The 27,170-nt window shown below is 43.0% G+C and overlaps 1 protein-coding gene across 1 annotated transcript in view; it reads left to right on the plus strand.

Moving 5' to 3' along the window:
• Nucleotides 1–7,739, plus strand: part of LOC138266597 (nucleoplasmin-like) — a 96,490-nt gene extending 88,751 nt beyond the window's left edge. Inside the window, exons 5-6 of the mRNA XM_069215433.1 lie at nucleotides 3,941–4,040; nucleotides 5,746–7,739. Of these exons, the coding sequence (XP_069071534.1) occupies nucleotides 3,941–4,040; nucleotides 5,746–5,773 (128 nt within the window). The 3' untranslated portion in view covers nucleotides 5,774–7,739. The remainder of the gene's footprint in view (nucleotides 1–3,940; nucleotides 4,041–5,745) is intronic.
• Nucleotides 7,740–27,170: the final 19,431 nt, after the last annotated feature.

Raw genomic sequence — 27,170 nt, forward strand, 5'->3', positions numbered from 1 at the left:
CAGTGAGGGCTTAATTCAATAAATTGAAACAGATGCATGAGGTGGGATTTGTAGAGTGACTGAAGTTGGAACTCTTATGTAAGATTATCTCCTGAATCTACCAGTTTGTGAGGGAACTGACCATTACCATATAGGGACAGGTGAATTTACTTTATCACTTAATGTGATGGTTCTATATTGCCCAGCTTACCAGGAATCATTACAGTATGCAAATGCTTGAACGTAGGTTGAGTTATGCCCATCATTGTGAAAGGCTGGTGTACCTTCTACAATTCAGAGTAGAGCTACTATTCTTTTACTAGTCTCATCTTGAGCTCTATATTTCAAAGTCAATCAGAGGAAGAAGCAATGTGTCTTTCAGGAAAAAGAACAGTGCCAAGGTCAGTGGCACTAAGTGAGGCATCATCTGATCCTAGTTAAATACGGACCTTGACTTTGTGTATACTTGCAGGCGCAACCAGATTTTAAGCTGTTTAGCACTTTGAACTGTCCCTAAGTCTGATCAGAGTCACAACCAGTACCCAAACTGTCTTAGGGGGATGTCCACAAAGTTACCTACAAATATTGTTTTTTGAAGTTACAATCCTGAATTAGTTGGGGCCATAATAAATGGTAACGGTGTCTGTTGGGAAGGTGTGGCCTTCTACGCCGGTGCCCGAGAGAATGCTATGGTTACATCCCTGAGGACATATGCAACACAGTGGAATTGAATATACAGCCCAGATAGCAGATAAGAAGTAGGATCTAGCAAAAAGCCACCCAATACTTGGATGCTCTTAAGCTGATGGGCCCAGGGACTGACACAAGTACAAACATTCTGTAATCATATTAAGACAGCAGCTTGTCCAGTAAATCTATCTGTCCAAATCCAGAAGTCTGGCACATACTAACATTCATACACATGGGACTCCATCATAGATCAAATTTATTCTGTGGTCCCAAGGCCTCAAATGCTGATGTAAAACGGATAATGCCTGAGCACTTTGTGGAATGCAAACTCTCAATAAACATGTAAAGTATGAGATCAAGACTGAACACAGACAAAGGAACTCTTTGAAAAAATTCCATCTCGCTGAGCCATGATACGTCCTAACTGAGGGAGGGGGTTAACTATTTTTCCTCACCTGTAGCAGAGCTCAAGACTAGTTGCTGCCACGGTAGTGTGTTGGACCTTGGGGGGGGGGGAGGAGAATGACCTTTCCAGGGTACCTTTATGAGTTGTAGAACAAGTCAGTAGCATACTTGAAAAAGGAGAGCAATAATTGGAAGACCGTGATGACAGTGACAGTTGCATAAAACAGAAGAGTGTATTCCACCAAGACACTATGGGAGTCCAATAGTGTCCAAGTTGGGAGCTGGAGAAGGATGCAGGAAAGGAATCAAGGTAGATGGCTCCCCACACAAGTACTGCAGGCCTAACAGACACTGCTACCATCATCAAATTCAGAGAAATTCCTCTGATGCAAAAACGTGTGGTCAAAAAGACTAGCAGGTACGCACAGCATCTTAGCACAGATGTTGACAACAATAAAGTGTACTAATATAGCAACTGCACAAAGTGCAGTTTCCACAAGTCAGTTAATATATATTCTACAGTGTGCAAGCTTGCTACTTATACTACCAATGAGATAAAGACCTATTATAGGGTATAGTATGCCAATCTCTGAGTGGGGCCACTGTATATTACTCTAGGCAAGAAGGCAAAGGGTTTAAGAAAAAGGCTGATAAGCAGGCCCAAGTAGAAGTGTTCAAGCCTAATAATGGACATACACAACAAAATAAACAAACAACAAAATATCACATTTGCAGCCGGTGTCCGGAACCAGTCAACAAAATCAAAAAAGGTCCACCATCAATTTGTCAATCCTCTGAACACCTCACTACCCTGAGGTGCTTGTCACAGATGTTGGAATAGGAATGTGGATTCAGTCCTGTAGGCTTAAACATACTGGGCTGCTGTGTCAGCCACTGTGGTAGAGAAGAGATGAGGTGGAGATTAGAGGAGGAACAAGGTATCCACTATTTGCGCTGGAATGGCTGTGGATCTGAATGATGAATAATGCAGTGGGTAGCAGAAAAGGTAAAGACTTGTCTGTAGCAGAGTATACGTCTGGTGCTCACAGTGCTCTAAGTAGTGCTGGCCCATGCCTTAAAGGAAAGTGTAATATTGTTGCTTCCTATGTAGGTCATTGGGTGTGCAGAGCTGGGGGTCACTGATCCGAATGTGCATGTCATGCTGAAACCGCAACGCAAATATTGCATTGGGCCACTCTACCGTGGTGTGCTTGACTTTGAACATTCAGCTACACATTTGCTCGCTCTGCAGAATCATTTACAAAAAAACAACAACCCCTAGTTACAATCATTTCCCACCATATAAACCACATTCCATATACACAAAACGTTACCCTTCATTTATCTCAAAAATAATGTATTACAAATACCAAATGAATGTCTTTCTTTATATACAATTTATGACCCCCCCCCACCCATCATATCACAAAAAATACAGAAGAGAAACCAGTGAAAAAAGATATAAAGTGCTTGTGTTTATAGTAAAGGATGAGAAGTAATAGATATCCCCGCAAACATTCCAAAAATCATTCATAAAAATATATACATTTTAAAATACAGCCTGTTGGTTTAAACTTCAACCATATTAAATCAGCATATTATTTCTTCAAAGTAGAATTATATTCTCCAATTTCCAATTCTCTCCAAAAGCTCAAACCAATCAAGGCTTAAGCAATATCGTCGACGTTTCGACCCCCTCTTGCTCTTGGGCCAAATATCTGCTGCATACGGGTCTTCATCAGGACTGATAGATAGGAGAGCCCATTTAAATCCACACTAGTTACAGTATCCTTCTTCATCCATAATTCTTACTGAATCCATCAATCTTCACTCATATGGTGCCCAATCATTTCCTTATTCCCTAAGTTTCATGCTTCTTCAAGAAACTTTCCAAAGCAATGCCACCTCTGCTACAATTCCACAGCCTTTCACTCGGCAAAACTTTCACGAAAATCAATCTCCTCATTCAAGAAAAGGCATAATCATGTCAGCAGTTTCAGAATGTATCACAACTATAGTGCTTCTGGTAGGGCATACATTTCCAACATTTAACATGTTTTCCTGTAAAAAAAAAATATATATATTTTGTACCTAAATGTTCACTGACTCCTGCTTATACAAGTAACTCAACCTTTCATTAGAAAAGTGTCATTTCGTTTATGTCGATTTTTTTTTTTTTATCATGTCCAGTGAATAGTAATCTAATAAAGTTAGGGGTAACCACAAGTAGCCAGTATTGATGTGACGCACCAGTTTGCCTTTCTTAAAACTAAATGGTAGCAGTGTAAAACTAGTACCGGTCCCCCCTTAGACAACGGGAAGCAATAGGGCACATTTCCTGCTACTGCACTTGACGAAATGCACTGCTTGCTATGAAAAAGCCTCCCCTTTAACCTTGCCAGTTGAATCTCTGCTTCTAGTTGTTATTGGGAATTTTAACTACGCTCCACTCTGTCATGGACATCATCACTTTGAAACCCCAGGGTGTATAAACAACATCATTTAAAAAATAGTCTAGTTAATTATGCCAGTTACTTGTGCTTTAAAGGTTTGCACACAATTACTCTTACTATAATTCTTTTAACGTCGCTAAATCCAAGTCCAAATGCCATGAAAAGCAGTGGTTCATGACCTGCCTAGATGAGCCTCAATGTGCAGCTTTACACTTCCTGTAAAAAGAGACGTAGTGTGTTACGATTCGTGGTGACCAATGGTTCTTTAGTTATTGGACATCTGATGTGCAGGAAAAATTAATTATGCCGTACAGGACATGATACACTACGTTTATTGGCTCCTCCAGTGTTCTGACATCTAACTACTACAAGGTAAAAAGAAAATAACTTTCACTGTGTTTTAACTTCTTTAGTCAAAGAAAATCTGGATGAAGATCTGGATGTAGACCACTTCGACCTAGATGATCTAGAGGGTGAAGAAATCTCTAGGACTCCAATTGTACATGGATATAGGTGAGGAGGCAGTGAGAGGTGTGAGTACTGTCTGTATTTAGGAGTTATGTATTTCTACAAAACATTTTAACAGTTCCCTCATGGCTGAAAGTACACCAAGTAAGTATTTAAAAATGGACGATTCATGAAACAACGCTGCAGAAAATCATCCTCTTCCTCCTGCATGAATCTCCTTCCTCCCTTTGTGAGCCTCGATAATCCCGTTAACATAATGAGGCTGCGCAAAGATATGAGGAAGGGCATTGATTAACTGGGATATCCATTTAATTACTTTATGAGCATTCGTGCCCACCTACCATCTCCCCTCCACACATCATTGGAACCACATCAGGTGCATAACTGGGTGTTTTTGCCAGGGTCAATGTGCACCAGCCATACCAGCCTAATCCCTCTTCCCATGGATCCCTTACTTCTTGGAGACACTTGCCCTCTGCTACCAGACTCTGCATCTGGTCTCACATGGACAGATTTGCAGCAGATTTACAACAGTTCCTACCAGCTGCTCTGGACACTAGTCAGATTGTATTAATCTTGAAGATACTAGAGCTCCCCTTCATGCGTGTAAAAATGTACACAATGAAAACCCGATCTCCCTAGCCGCAGGTCCTCCTGATTTAGAGATCTGTTTGAGAAGATCTCTGTGCTAAACAATGATGCCATTTCCTATGGTCTTTGTCACAGAGTTCATAAGACAACCCCACATCGCTTCCTATTTCATTTGCCAGGGGAGTGCTCAATGCACAACTCATTGTATTTGTCACAGGATTGCCTGAGGCAAGACTCTTCCTCCTCAGAGTATGTTTTAAAATGTATCTTTCAGTTATGAGCATTTGTACTACTTCACAGGTGAGCTAGATAAAGGCTACCCAATTAAACTGGCATCGAGAATTAAAAAGGGGAAATGCCAGAGCCCAATACTGGAGTGTTAATTATTTTGTGAGTAAATAAGGTATAACAACACTTTAAGCTGTCACTAGAAACCTAGGAATTCATTGAAAAAAAAAAAGGTTACAAGGTTGTCAGAGTTAGGATCATGTTTTACCCACACAAAACCATAGAAAATCAGCAGTTAGTTATACTTATATGAAAAAGCTATAACTCTTGTGTTTAACTTTAGGCCGCAGGTTATAGTTTCTTAACATTAATATAACCAAGCATATCTGCTGAATTTCTATGGTTTTTGTGTGGGTAAAACGTGAACCTAAGTATATCGTCCCTGTAACCTTTGTTTTTTTGTAGTGAATTAATGATACGGATAATGGGGCTCAGCATCTCCTGGGAGGATCGTTTACTGTGTGCCACGTACAAAGTGGTGCACAGTTAGTCTATCCAAAATGAGCACTTTGAGAGGGTGCATTATGTGTGTCTTGACACCAACCACAAAAGAACCTCCATAAGGCAGAGACAGTGGCATCTGCCTTCGGGATTGTTCCCATGCCGCCTCATACACTGACATTCAACTGCTTGCAGCAACATATGGGGCAATGGTGTGAAACTGCTGCACCCTTAGTCATAGCAGTTGTCGTCACAATTCAGACGAGCCTTGTGCCCACGCTGTGGACAGCACGCTTTTTTTGTTTTTTAAAATATGCGTCTGGCCACACAGTACTTTGCAATTTGATAAAATGTGTAACAGATGCTAGCAGAACAAAATAAAAAAAAAATCTGATGTTTAACAAAGTGTCTTTTTTTTTCTTCTTTACAGGATAAAACGTTCAGTGGAATTCGAGTGATGTGCTGCTGTTTAGCAAAACACTTGTCTTGATATTTAACTGTTGAAAGTCCTTACTGATTCTGTAAATAAAACTGTATTATGTCTTATCCATTTGGAAACTATATAAACAAATGCCTTGGTCTTTCGAAATGTATGGTTTTAAAGCTGTTTTTTTTTTTTTTTCAAATCTGATCATGTTCCGTACTGTTTGTCTGAACCACATCCTATGCTTCTCAGATGTTTTCGTGATACACATTTAAATTCTTTCCTAAGACCAAGGAAAGTTAGTGATGAGATCAATTAATTGAGACAAGAGCTATCACTTTTACATGGTCTTGTCATCAGTATAGGATTTGTTTTGCAGTAATATGTAGAGAAGTAACAAGGCCCGCTGATGTTTCCCACTCCACTGGGAGGAGAATCACAAGTGGTGATGCTGTGTTGGATGATTGCCAAAGGGTGGGGGCTGTTAGTATCGAGACATTGACAATAAATAATCGAATCAGTGATTCTGTTTTGGCTGGGAACCTGTAGTATTGAGCTCCCAAAAGGTGAAAGGGTTGGAAAGCTAAAGACCTTAGGGACCAAAAGTGGCCCGAAAGATCACAGCTGTATCCGTTTTCCCCAGATATCACTTGACCATAGATTCCACTCAGTCATTGCTTATACAGTTGACTCATGCCTATCCTGAAATTCTGTTACGGTTCCCACCCTTGTAGAGTAGCATTTGTCAAACTTGAACTACAATGTTTTTCACAAGTACAAACTCTCCCTTCCACATTCCCTGATCTTGCTGGTCCTCTTCCCTCACACCTTAACCACCCCCTACTTCAAGGCTGCACCACAACAATCCGTTATAAGAACATATTATAAGAAGGATAGTTCTCACATTGTCTGGCATACAGCATTCTTTATACATTTCAGTGCTTGACCCCATTGTGAAACTTGCAGAGTTTCAATGTCTGCCAACTTTGATGGAGTACTTCTGAGAGGTGCAGAGAAATGTAGTTAGTAAGACATCAAAATAGGAAGCCTTTGCACCTTTTGTCTCACTATTAGGGTAACTGTTACATCATCCATTGATTGACATATTGATGCTGTAGCACTGGTGCCAAATGGCAATATACTTGTAGTTTAAAACATTACCTCTCTCTAAAATGTTGATCAAATACATCTAATGTTTAAGTGCAGATGGAAGATAATCCAACAGATCTAACAGGTGTGTCTTTAACACCCTTGACTAGGGGCTGTAGGATATTTGTTCTTCATCAGGTAAAAGCAAGGGTACAGATTTGTCAAGGTTTTGAATTGCCCTTGTGCCATGCAAGGGTGCACAAGGACAATGTAAAACCTAAGTGAGATTTATCAAGCCATGCAAGGACCCCTTGTGTGGCCCTCCATCGATTGATAGACCGAGTGTAATGCAAGGCTGCTTAAATTGCTGCCTGCGTTACTCTGCTGCATGGAGGAATTCCATGGGTGTAGCATGTGTGTTCCCGCTCATCCAGGCATGGATTTTGGCATATTCCTAAATTTACCATTTGTGGTAGACCTGGGAATGCGTCAAAATGCTACACTTTTCTAGGTGAGGGAAATCGAGGAGAAATATCTTTATATCTCCTCGTCTTTTCCACTTTCTGTGTGTGTGCTGCAAAATGCCTCTCAGGATTTTTTGTAAAGTAAGATGTCCTTTCCTGCACAAAACCAATCCAGCCTACAGCGTTGCCCCGTGACGCAAGGGTGCCTGCATTGGCGCTAGGCAGCTAAAAGTGCCTGGAAGAAGGGAGTGAAGCAGCAGAAATGGAGGGTTCAAATTCAAGTTTTATTTTAATGCATAGTTAATAAAAACCAATACATCACATCATTCGAATTAAAACAAAATATATACAGTCTGGGATGATTACCATAAATTCTTAATGTGCGTAAGGATAATATCATTTAAGAAATTCTTCTAATAAATACCTCCTATTCCGAGGTAAATACAAATTAACAGTACCCTTGTCGGTTAAACTCTAAAATACTATATGGAATAAAAGATAAAAGTAATTCCATAAATTCTGTATGGAGAATTATTATTTTTATGCTAATTATGAACTTGTATTAAAAAAATGTTTGATATTAAACATACAAATTTGGTAAATCTAGCATTCAGAACAACGGCAGAAGGTTTAAAGCAGGCAATCCCCGCTTGCCTGCAGGACCGTATGACCCTTTGATTGAATGCTGCCTTCAATAGACATTTGAGTTCATTTCGTAGGTCGTTACAAATACAGATCCAATGAATTATATTTTTTTGACCACGGCCACACAACCTGCACTGAGGAATTATTGCAGGGCGTTCCCACGAGACTAGATGGGCACCACCGGGAAAAATGCCAAATCGATATTTGATGAAAAGGTAGTTGTCTGATTTTGTCCACCCAGCCTCCAGATATGGCTGATATTTCAAGAGTTAATACTCGTTTATTACCATCCAGGAATGCGATCTGGTGGCTAATTAGCTCTTGTCCATATTTACTGATCTTTTCCTCACAGTTCAGTTTAAGATGTTTTTGAAGGCAAGATAGGAAAAGTTTGAATCCAATAATTGCTTCCAAGTCTTTTAGTTCCTGGTTTAAGTACTGTCGGGATTTGGCATTAGAGTTTGAACTAATCTCTTTCCAGAGTGCTCGGCAGAGCTGATTTTCTTTTGTTAGCTGTAAACATTTCCAGGCTTTGATGTAACTGGCTTTCCTGTCTATACATTGATTTAAATAGCCAATCTCCAACCTTGAGCTTGGGAGGTATGCCTCGGTAGCTGGAATAAGGACCAAAAATGTTCCAGTTATTTTATTTAGGATCATAGCATCTTGACCACACAGGGCTTCACTTCCGTACCCTAAAGTTGGAATTAGTTAAGCTGCAATGACTTGACGGGCCGGTAGCTAGGGCCAGTAAGCAGATATTTTTTTTAGAGTGCAGAAGGCGCACAGTGAAACATTTCCTTTCCTGTATAGCTCCTGTTTCTGGGGCAGAAAAGAGCCCTGTTCAACAAAGAGTACAGCCTGATATCTATACTGATTTACTTGTTCCAAACCACTCTCTTGCATGGACCATTTTTTGACTTTAGAAGTTTATTTACTGATTACCATTATTTTGGTTTTTTTTCTGATTAATTTATATTCCATTCTGCTCAGCTTATTCAAATACCTTTACGATGAGCTGCCGTAGCCCTACTTTGGTTTGACTCCGGATTCTACATCAGCATTTAGAAAGTTTGAAATGGTCATATCGCCGAGTTTTGGAGAGTGCGCAGTTAAATTATTTAGTTCTGCAGTCAAGTCTGATAGAAAGAGATTAAAGAGATATGGTGCCAGTACGCAACCCTGTTTCAGTCCTTGTTTTGTCTTAATTTCCCTCAAAAGGAAGGATCCATCCCATATCTTAACTCTTATCCATGTATCTGTGTATAGCTGCTGAATTGCTTTTAACAGATTCTCTGGTATCTCCCAGGAGGATAATTTCTCCCATAGAAGGGATCGCTGTACGCAGAACTAGAGGGGGCTACCAACAGCAGACAGCAGACGGCTGTGCAGAGGAAGGGGAGCCAGAAGGAAGGAGAGGTGAAAAAGGCACTGCATTGGAAGGAAGCAAGAAGAGATCTAGTTATTAGCTGGTGAGGGAATGACTGAGCAGAGGAAGGGTTGGAGGGGGAAGTTATAGTAACGTTTTAAGGCGAGGAGTGGCTACCCTGTCACAAGAGGGATGGTTTTAACCCCCGTTCACCCCATACCACACAAATTGGCCAGTATTCATTTAGTCCATGTGTCTTGCACAGAGCCACAGCCTTTCATTTCTCTCTGTTTTTCTTAGGGTATTTATGGCGCACAGAGGTACAACATCTTAACAGCATAGCAACAGCAAAAGCCGTAGCTTCTAGGCACTATAAGAGATCAGCGCAAGACTTTCAAAGAGGAACATAGGAGGGGAAAATGGTAGAAAGATGCTCAAGACTTAACAGCAGTGACAACCAATTCTGAAAATGCATGCCTTCACATCCTTCTTATCTTTTTTCATGCAGTTTTTCTGGTAGTGCCTGTAATTCGTCTCCACACTATCCTGTGTATTTATTTCCCTCCGCTCAATTCTGTACCTTTCACCCTGCTGCCCCCTCCCCTCCTCTGTTCCATGTCTCCCTGTCCCTACTATGCTCTTTCTCACCCATTCTCACATATATGGTACTCTGCACCATTCCAACATAAGTGACCAGTGCCTTGAAGCAGATGCAGCATCGATCAACTCCCTAAGTCACCAAAAAACACACTAAGGAGTACGGGGTTCTATTATATATCGAGGGATAGGTTCTGGTGGTACCAGTTGTGCACAGGGTTTCCTCGTGGTCCTCTAGTGGAGGAAGGGGGGTCAGTGTGAGCTAGGAGAGCAGTTAAAGGGGAAAACCAGGGGGGGATTTCCTTTACGGACTAGGTGGTCTCACACACTATATAGTGTCATGCTTCATCATTTGACCACCTAGCCCCACCCAGGTAGGACATTGCCACCTGGGCAGACTCAACCTCACTGTTAAAAGAACAGGAGAGAGTGCGTAAATAAGTACTAGGTCTGGAAAGGTGGCCTACAGGGTATAAAACAGACAGGCAATGAATACAAACGTGAAGCACTGCACAGCAAACCAAACACACACGTGACACGGAAAATTTGCACATGCACAAAAAGAGAGATACAATTATTTTACGCAGTATTCATGCACAGAGTTGCATAAACATATTGTAGGTACTACTACTGAGGGCAAGTAGATAATCTTACCCAATCCCTAGAGGCTAATGGTTGGTCAGCTTGGTGGCGTCGCGTTTACACCGGATCGTGCTCCTGTGCTCGCAGATCCTGGTGCTGACCTTCCTAGTGGTCATACCCACGTATTTGAGTTGGCACGGACATTTGATCAAGTAAATCACGTTCTTACTGTTAGTTAGTAAGGGATTTTTGTACCCATGGGGTCTTTAAGTCTAAGCCTAACGTTGTGGATTTTTGAGTTAGACAACGAACACTACAATTACCACAGGGGTGGTGGCCTGTTAGAGGTGGTAAGTGCCAGAGTGTAGCCTGTCTGGAGTGGGATTTCTCTTTCGGTCTTGTATGGACCACCATATCCCGTATGTTTGTGGCTCTCTTGGAGGCATGTAGTGGCTGCTGGAAAGGTAAGCCACCAGACGTGAGGATCTTCCAATCCTCTTTTATGATCTTCTGGATCCTGTTGGATAGTGGGCCGAAGGTCGTAACACATACTATTTGTTCCATGTCTGGTTTCACTGCCCGAGGTTGCAGTAACTGGTCCCTATTATTAATGCGTGCTCTTTTTCGGGCTCTACTGACCAGATGGGTGGGATAATCCTTTGCTTGTAGCTTAGTAGCTAGTTTGTCCGCATGCTTGCGATAGTCTATTAACGTGGAGCAGTTCCGTCGTAGTCATAGAAATTGTCCCACTGGGAGGTTCTCCTTCAGGGCCCGCGGGTAGAAGCTCTGAAACTGTAGCAAGTTGTTGCGGTCCGTTGGCTTGTAGTATACCTCTGTAGCCAATCCTCCATCATTTTCAAAGATGAGTAGATCTAAGAATGGAAGCTGGTTGTCACCTATGGTCATGGTGAAATTCAGGAAAGGATTGGCCCCATTGAGTCAATAGGAAAACAAAAGTGCCTCTTCTTTAGAGCCCGTCCAGACCAATAGGATGTCGTCTATATAACCCTTCCAGAGTTTGATCTACTGTTGGTACGGGTTGTCTTCAAGAAGGGCCACCTGTCTCTCAAAGTTGTCGACATAGAGGCATGCCAGGCTAGGGGCAAATGTGCTGCTCATCGATGTTCCTTGTGTTTGTAAGAAGAGATTTTCTTCAAATTGAAAGTAGTTCCTCGTAAGAGCTAAATGCGCAAGCTCCAATATAAATTCGGGAGGCGTACGTGAATCTCCTCTATTGGCTTCGAGCAAATTATTGATCACCTCCAGTGTGGCCTCTTGGGGGATATTCGTGTACAAGGCTTCCACGTCGAATGTGATCAAGAGATCTTTGGTTTTATCAAAAGACACAGAATCGAGTAATAGCAGGACATCGGTGGTGTCCTTGAGGTAAGTTGGAATTTTTTTCACTAATGGCTGTAGGAAGAAATCTACAAACTGAGAGAGAGGCTCCAACACTGAGCCAATGCCGGACACTATTGGTCTGCCGGGGGGAGATTTTTTCTTTTTGCACTTTAGGCAGAATGTAGAAATAAGGAATCCTGCGGTTGGCTTGTACCAGGAAAGCCGCTTCGTGTTCTGTGAGCCAGTCGTTCTCCATACCTTTTAGTCACCAGGAAGGAGATTTCCTCTTATATGTCGGGGTGGGATCTCGGGAAAGACGTTTGTAATGTTGGGTGTTACCCAATAAGCTCTCCTCACCTCAGGCTGATATCTTCTAAACCTTACCAGATTATGAAGGTCCCCGTGCTGGACCCCGCCGCTGTGTAGTTCTCCCCACAGTTGCTTCCATGTTTTGGGTCACCCACCCACCTTGTATATGTGCACTTCCCCTTACTTTTCTTTTATTGTCTTTTCTCTCCCCTTTATTTGAACCTTAGTGTTTGACAATAAGGGGACACTCCCCCTCCTGGACACCAGAGGCTATTAGCCTCTAGGGATTGGGTAAGATTCTCTACTTGCCCTCAGTATTAGTACCTACAATATGTTTATGCCTACTCTGTGCATGAATACTGTGTAAAATAAGTGTATCTCTCTTTTTGTGCATGTGCAAATTTTCTGTGTCACGTGTGTGTTTGGTTTGCTGTGCAGTGCTTCACGTTTGTATTCATTGCCTGTCTGTTTTATACCCTGCATGCCACCTCAAGGTAGTTCCTTGGTAATGTAGGCTGTTTACTTAATTGCTTCTTGAACCTGTTACCAATTTAGCAGAGTTTTTCTCCACTCATAAAGTGAGTCTTACGGATCCAATGCCCTGATGAATGCCCAGAGACCTTCCTAGGCTCATTACTGGGGGCAGAAACATGTTGGCTTTAACTCCTTAGATAGGTGACCCTGTGAGTCCTTGTTCTCACAGTGGCTTTTAACCACACCAAACAGACCCTATTATTAAATTGTAATTTTACACAGAAGCCTGTTTAGGTGTTTTTATCCCATAGATTAGCTGGAGCCCGAGCTTTCCAGACCTAGTACTTATTTACGCACTCCCTCCTGTTCTTTTAACAGTGAGGTTGAGTCTCCCCAGGTGGCACTGTCCTACCTGGGTGGGGCTAGGTGGTCAAATGATGAAGCAGGACACTATATAGTGTGTGAGACCACCTAGTCCGTAAAGGAAATCCCCCCCCCCCCCCCCTTGTTTTCCCCTTTAACTGCTCTCCTATCTCACACTGACCCCCCTTCCTCCACTAGAGGACCGCGAGGAACCTTGGGCACAACTGGTACCACCGTAACCCATCCCTCAATATATAATAGAACCCCGTACTCCTTAGTGTGTTTTTTGGTGACTTAGGGAGTTGAGTACGGAGTGGTTCCCCCTAATGTCTCCCTTTTTTCTCCCTCATACTCTCTCCATGTGTATTGACATCAATCAACTCTACCACACAAAAGCACATTGAAGCTGTCTGTGGGGCGGGGGGGGAATCCTTGCAGTTATACAAGGCCTCCACATATAGGGTGACCAGATTTTGAGGAAGGAAAATCGGGACAGGTCAGACATAAAAGAAGGACTAAAGACTTTACACTCACTTTTATATCTGGCCTGTCCCGTTTTTTGTGTAGCTTTCTGAATGTGTGCCTATAGATGTGTGTGTGTTTATATATATATATATATATACGCACATACACGCATTCACAAGACTACCTATATAACATTAGCTATGGCTTGACCTCCCACCCTGCACCCTCAACACCTCCCCCCCAACCTCTCTCTGCTCCCCACTCGTCTCTCTGCTGGGAGCAGAGAGGGGACTGTGATGCCTGACAGTAACATAAATTACTTTAATTCCTCCATACTTTGTAGGCGTCTTTAACTTATGCTTCCCTACATGATCTGACCTTTGTCCCAAAAACTGGGACATTTATTCAATGATCTGACCTTCGTCCCAAAAACTGGGACATTTATTTAAAATTAAGAGAAGCGTCTGGACACCGGGACAGTCCTCAAAAAACCGGGACTTCCAGAGAAATCCGGGAAGTCTTGTCACCCTATCCACATGTACGCATCTCCTGGCCCACGGCTGATGGTGGGTACAGCTTCTACTCCCACCCACAGAGCTCGCTTCACAGCCCCTGGGGTCTCCAGCTGCACTCACAGCACCAGCAGCGGGACAGCCCCCAGCTACATGCTCCGCTCCTCTGCTCAGCCTCCTGTCCTGCCGTATGGGAGCCCTCGCTCCCTTGGGGGCAAGCTGTATTTTAAGTTACACTGCCAATGTCAGTCATGTTGTGCCCAAAACGACGCTCCGTAAATTCAGATGTGTAACTTTGCAAACAGTACGTTGTATGAGCATAAAAATATGGACGCATCGTCCATACTGCCTCACGTCGTCGCATCGAAGAACACTCATCGTGACGTGATGCCGCCTGGTGTATATCTCACCTCCTTCGGGTCTGGTCCCACCCCCACGACTCCAGCAGTGAGAGGTTTGACTGGGTCAGAGGCTGCCAGTGCTCATTTGGAGCCTTGGGGGCTGTGACAACAATTCTCTGGGCTCCTATATTGCAGAGACTACTGAGGGCGCATGTGAGGCTGGTTGAAACAAGGCACCCCTCCAAACTGAGATGCGTAATTCACCTCTAGGAAGCCTGGCACCTGCCAATCAACAAGCCGGCTCGGATCGTAGGCTGTCTCTCCCTCTCTCCATGGAACAGCTTTGCCCAGGTCATGCCCCCTACGGCAGAAAACAAATATGGAATCAACAGTATTAAATATTTTTAGTATCACAAAGAAATAGGGGGGTGATGCCCCCACGCCCCCATAAAAAAATAAACACTGCTGTTTCAGTGGTGATTTCTCTGTGTTCTCCCAACTTTTTACAATCTGTTTTTTTCAGCTGCCTAACCCCCAAAATAAAAACAACTGGGGCTTTCCAATGTTTGCAAAACATATTGCTTTTTGGAAGTGATTGTTATAAAACAATATTTATGGTAGACAGTGCAAGTCATGGATGTCTAATCTACTGCACTCTCACATTCACAAACTTGCTCACATCACACACTCTCTCGTAAGTCAGTCTGGGCTACAGAACTGTTAGTGGAGTAAGATAGTGTTGTATTCAAATTTATTTTAATAAACAATGTCCTGCACACAGTTGGGGGAGGGTCAGGGTCATTCGTTTACTTCTCATTAAATAATATGGCATAGTAGGGGTGGTAAAGCCTGACAACAGCATAATATATTGTGGAACTTTTTAAAACATTTGATTATGTGTTTGCTTGCCACTTATTTTTATATCTACAAGAAGCTATGCTGCTGTTGTAGCGTGGAGATTCAAAGCTGCCAAGTGCCCCGTATAAAGCATCGCGATTAAAGTCAGTCCTGCCTTTTTAGCTGTCATTATATTGTTTTCTGTGTCTTCAAATTTTGATGTTTTTGTATTGTAAGTATAGGCGCAAAAACCTCAGCCATAAAATAGAGTTGATAAAATCCAAGATTAGCCAAATATGTCACAAATTACAATAAGGCACCTTGGAGCTATACATTTTTTTTTGCTATGCTGCTTTAATACGTATAAAGTCTTGGGTCATGCTTTCACCTCTGTCCTATCTATACCGCAACAACACACTTTCCATAGGTACCCGTCAATAAATCTTGAGGTGAATGTTTAGTACCTGGGGTATTTGGCACTTGTTCGGCTATTAAGTTTGATTTGTGACCAAAGGGGCATGATGTGTCCAAGGGTTTAGGTATATTGTGGAAAAATGTACTGGCCAACCTTTCTAGGAGAGACCATTTCACTAAACAGTGACAGAATTAAATACTTCTGAAAAATCAAATATAATTGTGATGTTTCAGTTCTATGCAGTGTACGAATCAGTGTGTAACACAGACCTGAACACATGATTCTCAACCCTGCACAGTTAATCAAAGCACACAAAACCAGAAGAATGAAAAAGGAAAAGAATATTTTTAGTTATGCCTATCAACTTAACAACATAAGCAGATTAATCTCCGTCTTGCCTCTCTTGCTGCTGCATTCTACAGCGGTTACACTGTGTAGGCTCCTTCATGGGGAAACTACAAATTTCATAATCTCTTTAACATTATTTTCACTGAATGGCAGTGTAGTTTGTGGATATGCAAGTGTGCATCAATGTTTGTTTACACTAATAAAGCTTATTTCCCTTTCAGTGGGTTTTTATGAGCTGTTATGGGTTTAAACTTAAAACAGTAATGCCAAACTATAGCCACTTAACCTCCCACCTCGTTCTGTAAATGTGTGATGGCAGAGTATTTTGTAACCTTTTGAAATGGGCATTATAGCCGTGTTTCTAACACCAAGTCCCATTTCCTAAAATGAATGAGGTCCAACAGCTCTCATTGATGTCCAATCAGCAACAGCAGAACAAAAGGGCACAATTCAGCCCATCACGCTTGAGGACGTCCGAGGTTGTGAGTAGTTGTTTACCTGTGCCCAGTTTGGACAACCAGGATTAGATGCCTTCTGAAACTGTGTCCCTAGACCTTATCTTGGTTCTACCAGAGACTGCTATTCAAAGTTAGATTCCAGCTGTCCCTCCCAAAACGTGGTGTCTAAAACCATACCAGGACTTTAGTGCTGCCCTGTCATGATATGGCTCCCAGCCAGTAGTAGAGAGATCACAGTTTAGCTAACCAAAGCATTATCCTTTGGTGAAACGTGGTTTGAACAATGTACGTTTCTGACTGATAATAAATAAACTGAAATTTTGGATGAATCAAACAAATTAACTTGAAAATGAATGAGTCCTCCAAACAGAAACCGATATTGTATTAAACAAGCAAATCAACCATCTTCATTATATTTATTCGTCTGTGTCTGAGGGCAGCCAAGCAGAGGGACGATTAAAATTGCTGTCAGAAACAGGTTAAAACCAAGGGCTCTAGGAGATCAATGTTTTCCAAAACGCGGGTGGTCCTGAGCCGATTTTTGGTGGGTTGCGAAAGTCCAAGCATTAATGAAAGAACCTTTACATTCTGCATTTATCTAGTCAAATTTGCTGCGCTTCAAACACACAGGTCAAACTCAGGTTATGTGTTCTGAAAAATTGCTGTGTTTAAAACTCATTTCACTTTGTGGTCAGAGAAATAAATGTCAGTCATGTAACAAGCTTGCTGATGTACACCAGTGTGAACGGAAAGGATGTAGGAAACAATGTTTTTCCTAAAACACAACACATTGTAAATACATGTATAGCAGTTGCACACATTCAGCAGTTAGGAATGCGAAAATGCAACTCTTTTTTGTAATTCTGAACTTTGCTGGGAACGAAGATTTTAACACTTAATTTGGTGATGCACAAATAATAAATATTCACCGAAACCCAATTTCCACACCATTAACATTTGTGTGCAATATAGTTTTATCATAAAACTGTATGTCTGTGCAAATTTAGTGGGCCTTCCAATGACAAAAGTGTTGTCTGAGACAGAGAATATGCGACCACATGATGCTTTAGTTTTATTAATGAATCGCCCACCACAAGTCCTTTAAAACTAGGTGGGGGTCAAACGTTAGTTGTTCTAAAAAAGTGGGTTGCAGTTCTAAAACGCATTGAAAGCACTGCTTTAGATTGTTATATCAATGCAGTTGTGTTCCCTATGGCCCTAAAGGTGAAGTCATTGGGAGACTTACTGTTAGATATAGAGTCCAGCATGGCTGTGGGCTGGCCTCCATCGCTTTCAGTCAACATACATGTCTTGAAAGCATTAGGGTAGGTGCTACGAAGTAGGCTGACATAGCCCTTTTCTTTTGCATTCAAATGATGAAATGATATTGTCTAGGACAGGTAATTGCCATAGTAGCGGCATTGTTGCCGTCTTTTTTTTTTTTTTTCTTGGATAGTTTGTCACAGTGGTTCACTGATTTTTAGAGTCTAAAAAATAATGTTCTTTTTCTTGTTCTTGATAAATCCAAGAGACCACATTAATTCCTCCAGATCAGTTCCAGGGTAGAGGCCCTTTTCTCGGTTTATACTCCGTGAAGGCTCCACTCTTTCCAGCATTCATTACAGTACTGCTTTTGTTTCTATGAAATAGAAATGAGGAGAGGAATATACTGCAGGTTTATATCCCACCTTTATTTCATATAATAATAGGGTCCTAATGAAAGCTTAATTATAGTACTGCATATCTGACTATGATTTTAACACAGCAACAAATGCATGCTATAATAAAATGAAGCCTTAGGATACGAAGAGAGCGTTCAGCATAGTCCAGCCTCTGTTTCTTTGTGAAATGTGACTGACTGGCTGCTACATCTAACGTTTAGCAAATTAAATTTCTGCATTTTTCTATTAAAACACTTAAACTCTTTGTGATGTATTTAGCTCTCCTGTTACTACATTCGATTTAAGATGAGCTTTGCTGCAACGCAGACTTTCAAGGTAAACAGTGTAAATGAAGTGCTGTAGCCATGTTTTCCTCTATCAGCCAACAATGCCAAACCCCTACCAATACTGCCACCAATATCACACCACTGCCTCTAGCACATTGTCACCACCAGTATCACAACCAACAAATCCACCAATACCACACAAACTTCAACATGCCACCAGCACGGTTACCACCAATAGAACGACTAATACAACACACCTCCAACATCACAATTATAATAGCACACCAGCAGTACTCCCACCCCAACACCACTACTAACTAGCAACAATGCCAACACACACACTACTGTCATCAATACCACTACCACATTACTACCAATACAAATATGACCACTGCCTATACAACTACCAATGCCACAACCAATACCACCGCCGCAATGTAAAACGAGAACAAATACCAATACTGCCACTGCCAATACTAATATAGGTGACAGCACCACAACTAACAAACACTAGCAAAGCTTTCTACGCTTTCTCCTGGAGATATTATCTATACATGCCTCCGTTTGTGCGTGTCCCATTAAATCCAGACTCAGTGGCTTTGCCAAAAGTTTGAATTAAGAATGTTGTTGATGCGATAGGCCTCTGATGAATTACTAATGTTTCTTTTGTACACTCTGCATTTACTGGGCATCTTTATTCTGCATGGCATAGCTGTGTTCTGGAGAGTGACATAAATAGAGCAGCAAAGGTTAAATTCATATTTTTTTTTTCACCTTAGAGAATTACATTGGGCCAAATGATGAGCAGAGCTTGTCGCTGAATCAACACATCCCCTTCGTCTACTTTCTACATCACTTCCTTAATGTATGTTTGTGTTCTTACTGGTTGATAATAGAAGCTCCGATGTCTCTTCTTCAGCATCCTCACTGCTGGGGCCTGGATCTGTTACAAGTGAGGTTCCTCCTTAATGACATTAGAGAGCGAAATGTGAGGAGTCAGACTTTTGGGTCTGAATCTTTCAAAGTGAGATACTTTTCTTCGGTTGGACTTATTGTGAGAATGGTTAGAGATCGTACTCCCTTCCACTTATATAACAGGAAAACCGTGCATTTAATTTCTTATCCTGACATTGGTGCATTAGCACTATCTCCTCTGAATTTACAAGCTGTGTGAATCACCACAGATTTTTATTGTGGTGTTTCCGTTTCTGTTATTGGCAGAGATTGCTTCTTGATCACGTGGAGGCTTGACCTTAACATGAAGCAGATGCATCTGACAAATTTGTCAAAACATCATTTCACCTTGGTCGTGGATTCATGTGGTGTATTTCAAAAGTCTTGAAGCAGTTTACAGAAGCTTTGTTTCTTAAGGTGTGTGTAATTTTAGCTCTCTTCTTCAGTACAGCCCAGACATCAGTCTTATAGTTATCACTCCGGAGGCACAATCGAGTGATCCGCTATCATGGTGTGCTAAGAAATTTCTATGGCACTCATTTCTCCTGAAAAGAGGGCTTCATCTTGATTGGAATGCCCCTCTTGGCAAAAATGTCATCCATTATGCCCAGTAGAGCAGCCACTGAAGTGGAGGATAAATAGCTGGCTAACCAGTGGAAACTGTAAATCCTGGTCCACCAGTACTACGGGATACTGCAGTAAATTAACTAAACATTAATGGCTATTGTTTATTAATTTATGATATGAATACCAGAAATACTACTAATCCCAAGAAATATTCAGAAATATTAGGCACTCCGTTTTTCAGGTGATTGACTGTTAGGAACTGGGTCTCTAGCTGGCAGAGGTATGCACCCTGTCCAAGTAGGGACCATAATACTAGTCAGGGTAAGTCAGATACACACTTTAAGTTAACCAGTGCCCACTTTTTGGTAGCTTGACGCAGAACAGGTAGGCTTAACTTAAGAAGCAATGTGTATAGTATTTGTGCAACACACAGAAACACAATGAAAACACCACAAAAAGACTACAAGTTAAGAAAAAAATATTTATTTAATTAACACAAGTCCAAAAAGACAAAAATCCAAATAGTATAAATTGAGGTGTGACTTTGTAAAGATTAAATTGAAATAGTGCTTAGACATCACTAGCGGTCAAAAGGTTACTTGGGGTTGTGAGGGACCGGTGCAAATCCAAAGTTCAGGCAGACATGTTCGTATGGTGCTACGAGGAGGGATACTTTTATTTTTCCTCGTTTTTACTTTTCCTACAAAACACCATTAATGATTGTTTATGTGCAGGAAGGAACACCTTCCTGCACCTAAACAATAATTCCCTGCAACACATGCACCCTTGCACTATGGCGGAAGAGTGCCTGTGTTGGCACTAGGCAGATAATTTTAGCAGTAGCGCTAGGGAAAAAACAGGGGTGCACCGTAATGTTTTAATTATGCTGCATCCCTATGTTTCTGAAGTGACGCAGCAAGGGGCTGCCATTTTTGGAGCAGTGTCACGCTGCACAACTTTTAAGTAAATGAAGGCTAGTATTTTTGATGGGGCAAAGCGCTGACATTGAGTGCCCAATGCATTGATTTAAATTCGCACAGTTGGGGTCCTGTGTCACTAGTGAACTCAGTTGAAGTGAAAGTGATGCGTCATCATTGTCAAGACACACAGAGCTTCCATACCGGGCTGCACAGTCTGTGACTCTGCTGTCGACGAACAGCCTCTAGGTCAAAGAAGCGTTGCAATGAAATTTCTCACGCACTGGAGACAACACATTGGTTTTTGCAGAAATCAGCTGCAGAATCCACTTCTGCGGTCCATGTCTGGAGGGGGCACTTCAGGCAAGAGTAGGACTCACAGATGGCAGAGTCCAGCAGCACCAGGAAAGTTGCAGGCAGAGTTTGATGTCCATGACACTGTAGAAGAACAGGGTGCAAGCAAGCAAGCCATTTGAGTCACTCTGGGTTCAGTAGGCTGGGTTCAGCCCTTGTACTCAGCAGAGATCAGCAGGGTATCTCTACAAAGCCGAGAACCAGTTCCTTGAAATGGTCAATCCAGGCAAACTGGCGATCCTTATAGCACAGCAGTCTCTACTCAAGCAGAGTTCTGATCTGGCAGAGTCAGAGACCCAATTCCTATACCCAAAAGTGCTTTTTGAGTGGGAGTGACTTCAAAGGAGCTCCTTGACGTGCACGGAGATCCTTTCTTCCTAGCCCTGGCTCTAGACTATCAGTAGGGGGTAATCATCCCTTTGTGGGGGGACGGGCGTTTCCCTATTGAAGTGAGTTAGTGCCACTCCACTCTCTCACCCCAGGCCCATCAGAATGCAAATGAGCCCTTTGTCACACCCACCCTTCCTGTGTCGCTGGCTGTCTAGAGGGAATATCACAAAATAAAATGATGGACACAGTGCTGAATCAAAACAATCATCCCCCAGTCACAGATCTGGGTTTAATCCATCGTTATTTTGATTGCCACATCGCCCCAGTTTGGGTCCAGCTATATGCAAATCAGTCTTGACCCTGTTCCCTATGGAAGCATTCCAGCCCGACCTTCCAAGCCAGGTCCGCCCTGTACAGGATTCAAGCATCCTGGGACCTGTTTCAGGGTATCACCCTTCATCTGCGAGGCTAGCCTGAATCCAGTGGTGCAGCAAGCAAGGGACCCACGTCTGGGCATACCGTAACCACTTAGGGAGTACAAGGCAATATCACAAAACAAAATGATGGACAGAGTGTTGAAACTTTTCAAACACCCATCCCCAGTCACACATCTGGGTTTAATCCATTGTTATTTTGTTTGCCACATCACTCCAGTTAGGACCCAGCTATATGCAAATCAGTTGATGGAAGCTGTCCAGCCCGAACTGCTAAGCCAGGTCGTGGTGGGCAAAAAAACGATGGATTAAACCCAGATCTTTGTGACTGGGGGTGAATGTTTTCAATGTTCATCATTCCGTCCAACAACTGTGCTTTTGTCGTCCTAAGTGCGCCGGGTATGCCCAGATGTGGGTCCCAGGCTCACTATGCCACTGGATTCAATCTAGCCAGGGTGATACCCTGAAACCGGTTCCAGGAGGCTGGTTTCCTGTACAGGGCGGACCTGGCTTGGAAGGTCGGGCTGGATTGCTTCCATAGTGAGCAGGGTCAAGACTGATTTGCATATAGCTGGACCCAAACTGGGGTGACGTGGCAAGCAAAATAAAGATAGATTAAACCCAGATCTGTGACTGGGGGATGAGTGTTTTGTTTCAGCACTGTCTCCATCATTTTATTTTGTGATATTCCCGCTAGACAGCCAGCGACACAGGAATGGATTAAACCCAGATCTTTGTGACTTGGGGTGAATGTTTGCATTTTTCAGCATTCTGTCCATCAACTGTTATGTTTGTCTAAAGGGAATGCACAAAGTGTAGCGGTCACCTAGCCCTGATGTATATTGGAGCCAGGCTGCAAGGCACACAGAGCAACAAGAGCATTTTTATGCCTCTAACCAGACTAGCATCATCCTTTGGCGCACAACCTCCTGTTCCCCCTATGCCTCCCCCACCCAGCTAGGGTCCTTTTTCAAGCATCTAGCTGGGCCTTACCTGCGGCTACCATCATTCTATTAATATGACGCCCGGCGGGCTTCTTGGAATGGAGCTAGCCGGCGGTCTACTTTTTTACGCAAAACTGCATTAGCGCAGTTTTGCGTCAAAAAGTATAAATCAGGGCCCATGTGACTCAGACTTTCTTTGCCCCTTGTGTTGAGCCAGAATTGCTCCATGGCTGACTGGACTGTCATTGTTAATTTGGTGCAACTCAGAGGGTTAAAGCAGGGCAGGTGATCTACCCTAATCTGTCTGAATACTGCATCACATTCTGGCAACCAGATGAACAGCTTCTTCAGCTTGGTAAATTCTCTTAAGAGAGGAAGTGTGGTAGCAATGTTCCTAACATAATTTGGATGAGAACTATTAATTCCTAGGTGCTTTCAGAACTCATATTTGTCTCTTGGTGCAGGGGTGTTCTTGTAGAAAATCAATCTAAATGAATCCAAGCAATCTTTTATCAATTCAATTCCATTTAAATATGAGAATTTTATATATTTAATTGAATTGATTTTCATATTTAAATTTTCTTGTATTGTCATAAATCTTCATAAGCGCTCTACGTGTTCCAGGAACAGAACCCTTCTTCAGAGAACAATCTCATTACATATCATTCTTCTGAGGTTAAAATTTAAATACACATTTTCCTCACATTTATGTGATGGAACATTTTGGATTCTGCGGTAGCCTCTCATTTCCTACCACCCTGGGTTCCCACATGTCTCAAAATAAGAATGGTACCCGACTTGTGTGGGTGGGCCAAGAAGCCACAGCACAAAAGGCATTAAAGTGCTATTGCAGAGATCAGCAATAAGGGTAGCTTGTGGGATTTGAAGCTGTGCTCGGCTGCCACCCTTTCAAACTTACCAAACTACAGATGTTTTTGAAAGGTAGACAACCTGGGTATTCCAGGGTGGTGTGCCTTGTGTGGATCCCATGAGGTTTTCTTACCCACGATGCCCGGCAAGCCTCAAACTTTGCCTGGGATCATGCATTGTTCTTACATTTCTGTGATGGAAACTTCCAGAATTCATAGGAATCCACAAACTTTCTACCACTCACTGTTACCCCTCTTGTTCTGATAAAAATGCTGCACTGCTTGTGTGGCCAGGCCTACTCCCATGACAGGTACACATCAAACCAAGGTTAATGTGAGCCCCAAGGGCAAAAAAAATGTCGCGTGGGCTCTCATTATTCTAAATGAGACTACTGGATTTCTAGGTAGCAGGATCTATAACGGTGTGGGGGACTGAGACTGACCCACGTGTAAAGAACTCTGTCACCCTAAATCCGGTTTTTGCTCCGGCTAACTAGCAGTGCCTCATTTCTCCCATGAGGAAGGAATGATTCGGCAGCCGAGCGCATGACATCTTTGGAACTTCTCAGGGAAGTCGTGGTTACTCAGATCCAAACCAACTCTCTTATTTCCAATATGATCTCATATACAAATGACAGACAGTATAAGTTTTATATAATGTTTTTTAATAAAACAACTGTATTTTAGATATTAAGGCGTGAGCCGCAATAACCAGAACGATACAACACAGTAGGATTCTAATAGTTACCAGGAGAGTAAAACATAAGAACAAAGCTATCATATTGTCAAACAGTTTCTACTCTCCCTCTGCTTGTTAAGCAGAGGGAGACTGCACAGCATGTTAAGCTTCTAGCTTGCCTATTAGAATCACTGTGGAGACAGCAGCCCTCATACCTGAGCAAAGACCTGTGATCTTGGTTCAGCATCTGCAACGAGGCAGTCAGCGTCTAGTTGTGGTTCCCTGGTCGGAATCTCCCTCTCCCGTGTATTGGGACAAGGAAGTGATTTTATAACTAACATGTCATCGTGATCACAAAATGTCCCTACGCAGGAATGCCAAGTCTAAACTCTTACCACGTCTATCGGCAATGTACCAGACTGTATCCTTGACTGAAGCACAGAGTAAATATGTTATGGAGAACTCCAGTGCTGAAGTAGGCAAAACAGTGTGATATAAATAAAAAACAACACCGTAGAACTGGCTATTTGAAAAATAACAGTACGAAGCCTAATAAAAAGCATGTAGAGCAAAGTGCACAGAGGCTCTAAGCTGTCAGCAAATGAATAAAATATATTCAGGGCAAAGTGCACAAAGGCCTAAAGCCTGAAGCTAAAGCGCAATGAATATGTAAAACTAACCACACTACAGGCTCATGCATTGTTCTTACATTTCTGTGGTGGAAACTTCCAGAATTCATAGGAATCCACAAACGTTCTACCACTCACTGTTACCCCTCTTGTTCCGATAAAAATGCTGCACTGCTTGTGTGGCCAGGCCTACTCCCATGACAGGTACACATCAAACCAAGGTTAATGTGAGCCCCAAGGGCAAAAAAAATATCTATGGTTTGTTAGATTTGCATGGGTAGTGCTTTAGCACAGCCCCAAATCCCACAGCTACCCCTATTGCTTATCTCTCAATGTAGCTCTTTAGGACCTTTTGTGCCGTGATCTTGTGTCTCACCCACACAAAGTAGGGTTCCGTTCTTATTGGGAAACCTGTAGGAACTCAGGGTGGTAGGAATTTTGTGTCTCCCTGCAGATTCCAGAATATTCTGTCACTGAAATGTGAGGAAAATGTGTTACCGAAATTTGAGGTTTGCAGGGCATTGTGGATAAGAAATGTTATAGGATCCATGCATAGCATGCCACTCTGGACTCCCACGGGTATCTAGTATAGAACTATCTGTGTCTGGTAGATTTTCCTACGTAGCTGCCTACCCAAGCCCAAACAGTACAACTATTTGGACAATAGTGGGAGTTAGCCAAACTCTCTTGGCTCATATGTAAAAACACTCAAAAGAATCAAAGGTCCTATGGTTTCTATTAAGATGGAAATACTTAGTCATCTGGGAAGCATAAAGACTGTTGACATTTTAAGGGTGAGGGTAGGGCCTGGTGTTAGAATGGGCCTGACCCACAACATTATTTTATTAAACAAATATTCCTACCATACCATAGACTTTATGCCTCTCAACAGGCAAACTGGGGGCAATTCTACTGTGTGCCCGGGGCGTGGTAGGCGCCAATGGAGTAGGTCGAGAGCTGTGCCGTTCCAGGATGAACTCCACCATCCAGGGCCATCCCAGCCTGCCGTAGCCCATGTTTGCCTGAAATTCTCCCACATACGAAGGGGGCACGAGTGGCTGCACATTATTTGGCCACATTTGTGGAGCAGGGGCACGGAGACTGAACAGAGACAAGGAAAGAATCTGTGGGCCTCCTATGCAAAATGGCAGCATTGCGCCTGGTGCTCTGATCTAACCATACCGACCTTACTGCGGCAGTGCCTGGCAGCTGTAGGGGGACTATGGCGACTGGCCAGCAGCAGGGAGATGCCACAATGGACATCACCCGCTACCTGCGGTGGTGCCATGCCCACTGCTGAGCAGAGTTGAGCAAGCGAGCGGTCTGAGCCTGATACCGAAGAGAGGTGGGAGACTGGGAGTCTAGTGGCAGAGTGGAGTTTGGATTCCGACCTCAGGCGCTGTGAGCCTTGCAACCTGAGGAGCGGGCCACCGTCCTCCCCGGATCATCGCAGCCTGCCAGGGGAGGCCTGTGCACCAACGCACACCCAACAAGAGTGGCTGATGCGAGTCTGTGTGCTGAGGCATGACCGGGACTTCGGCAGCACCCAAGCAAAGCTTGCAGTCCCTGCGGATTCTGTAAGGTAAGCTGGGGTCATGCTCCAAATCCCACACTGGTGCCCCTGCAGTGGGGACCTTTCTACTTCTCCAAATAACTGACTCACCCTAGGGACAGAGCAAGCAAGGAGTTGTGAGGCCTCTAGGCACCCCCCACCCCTTTTTTTACTCCCATGCCTACCTTCTCACTGCTCTGGAAAAAGTGGCAGCTGAGATGACTCAGATTAATGGTAGTTGAGGGTGGGGCCGGTAACCCCGTGACTTATCCCCCAGCCTGTTGCCTAAGTAGTGCCCCTGCCCTGGAGGAGGAGGGTGCACCCTTATTTGGTAAGACAGCGGCACATTGAGGACATTGGGAGTGATATAGACTGAATATTGTTGAGTAGGGGTGATCACAGACTGGCAACAGGCTAAGATGCTACAGGACCTAGAAATCTCACAGAGCCCAAAACCGACCAGGGCGTGCCCAAGACTAAGTGTCACCATAGGTCATGACTGGACACATAGAGGCCCGGAGGACACGAGAGGAGAATGAATGCAAGCTGAAGGTAACTGGCAATATTGGCAGTACAAGTTTGTGGGGGCTTTGTGTTCACAGGCACCTGGCCTAGCATTGCCAGCTTCCTCAACCAGGAGGACCC

Source organism: Pleurodeles waltl, chromosome 11, assembly GCF_031143425.1.
Source record: "Pleurodeles waltl isolate 20211129_DDA chromosome 11, aPleWal1.hap1.20221129, whole genome shotgun sequence".
Lineage (NCBI taxonomy): Eukaryota > Metazoa > Chordata > Amphibia > Caudata > Salamandridae > Pleurodeles > Pleurodeles waltl.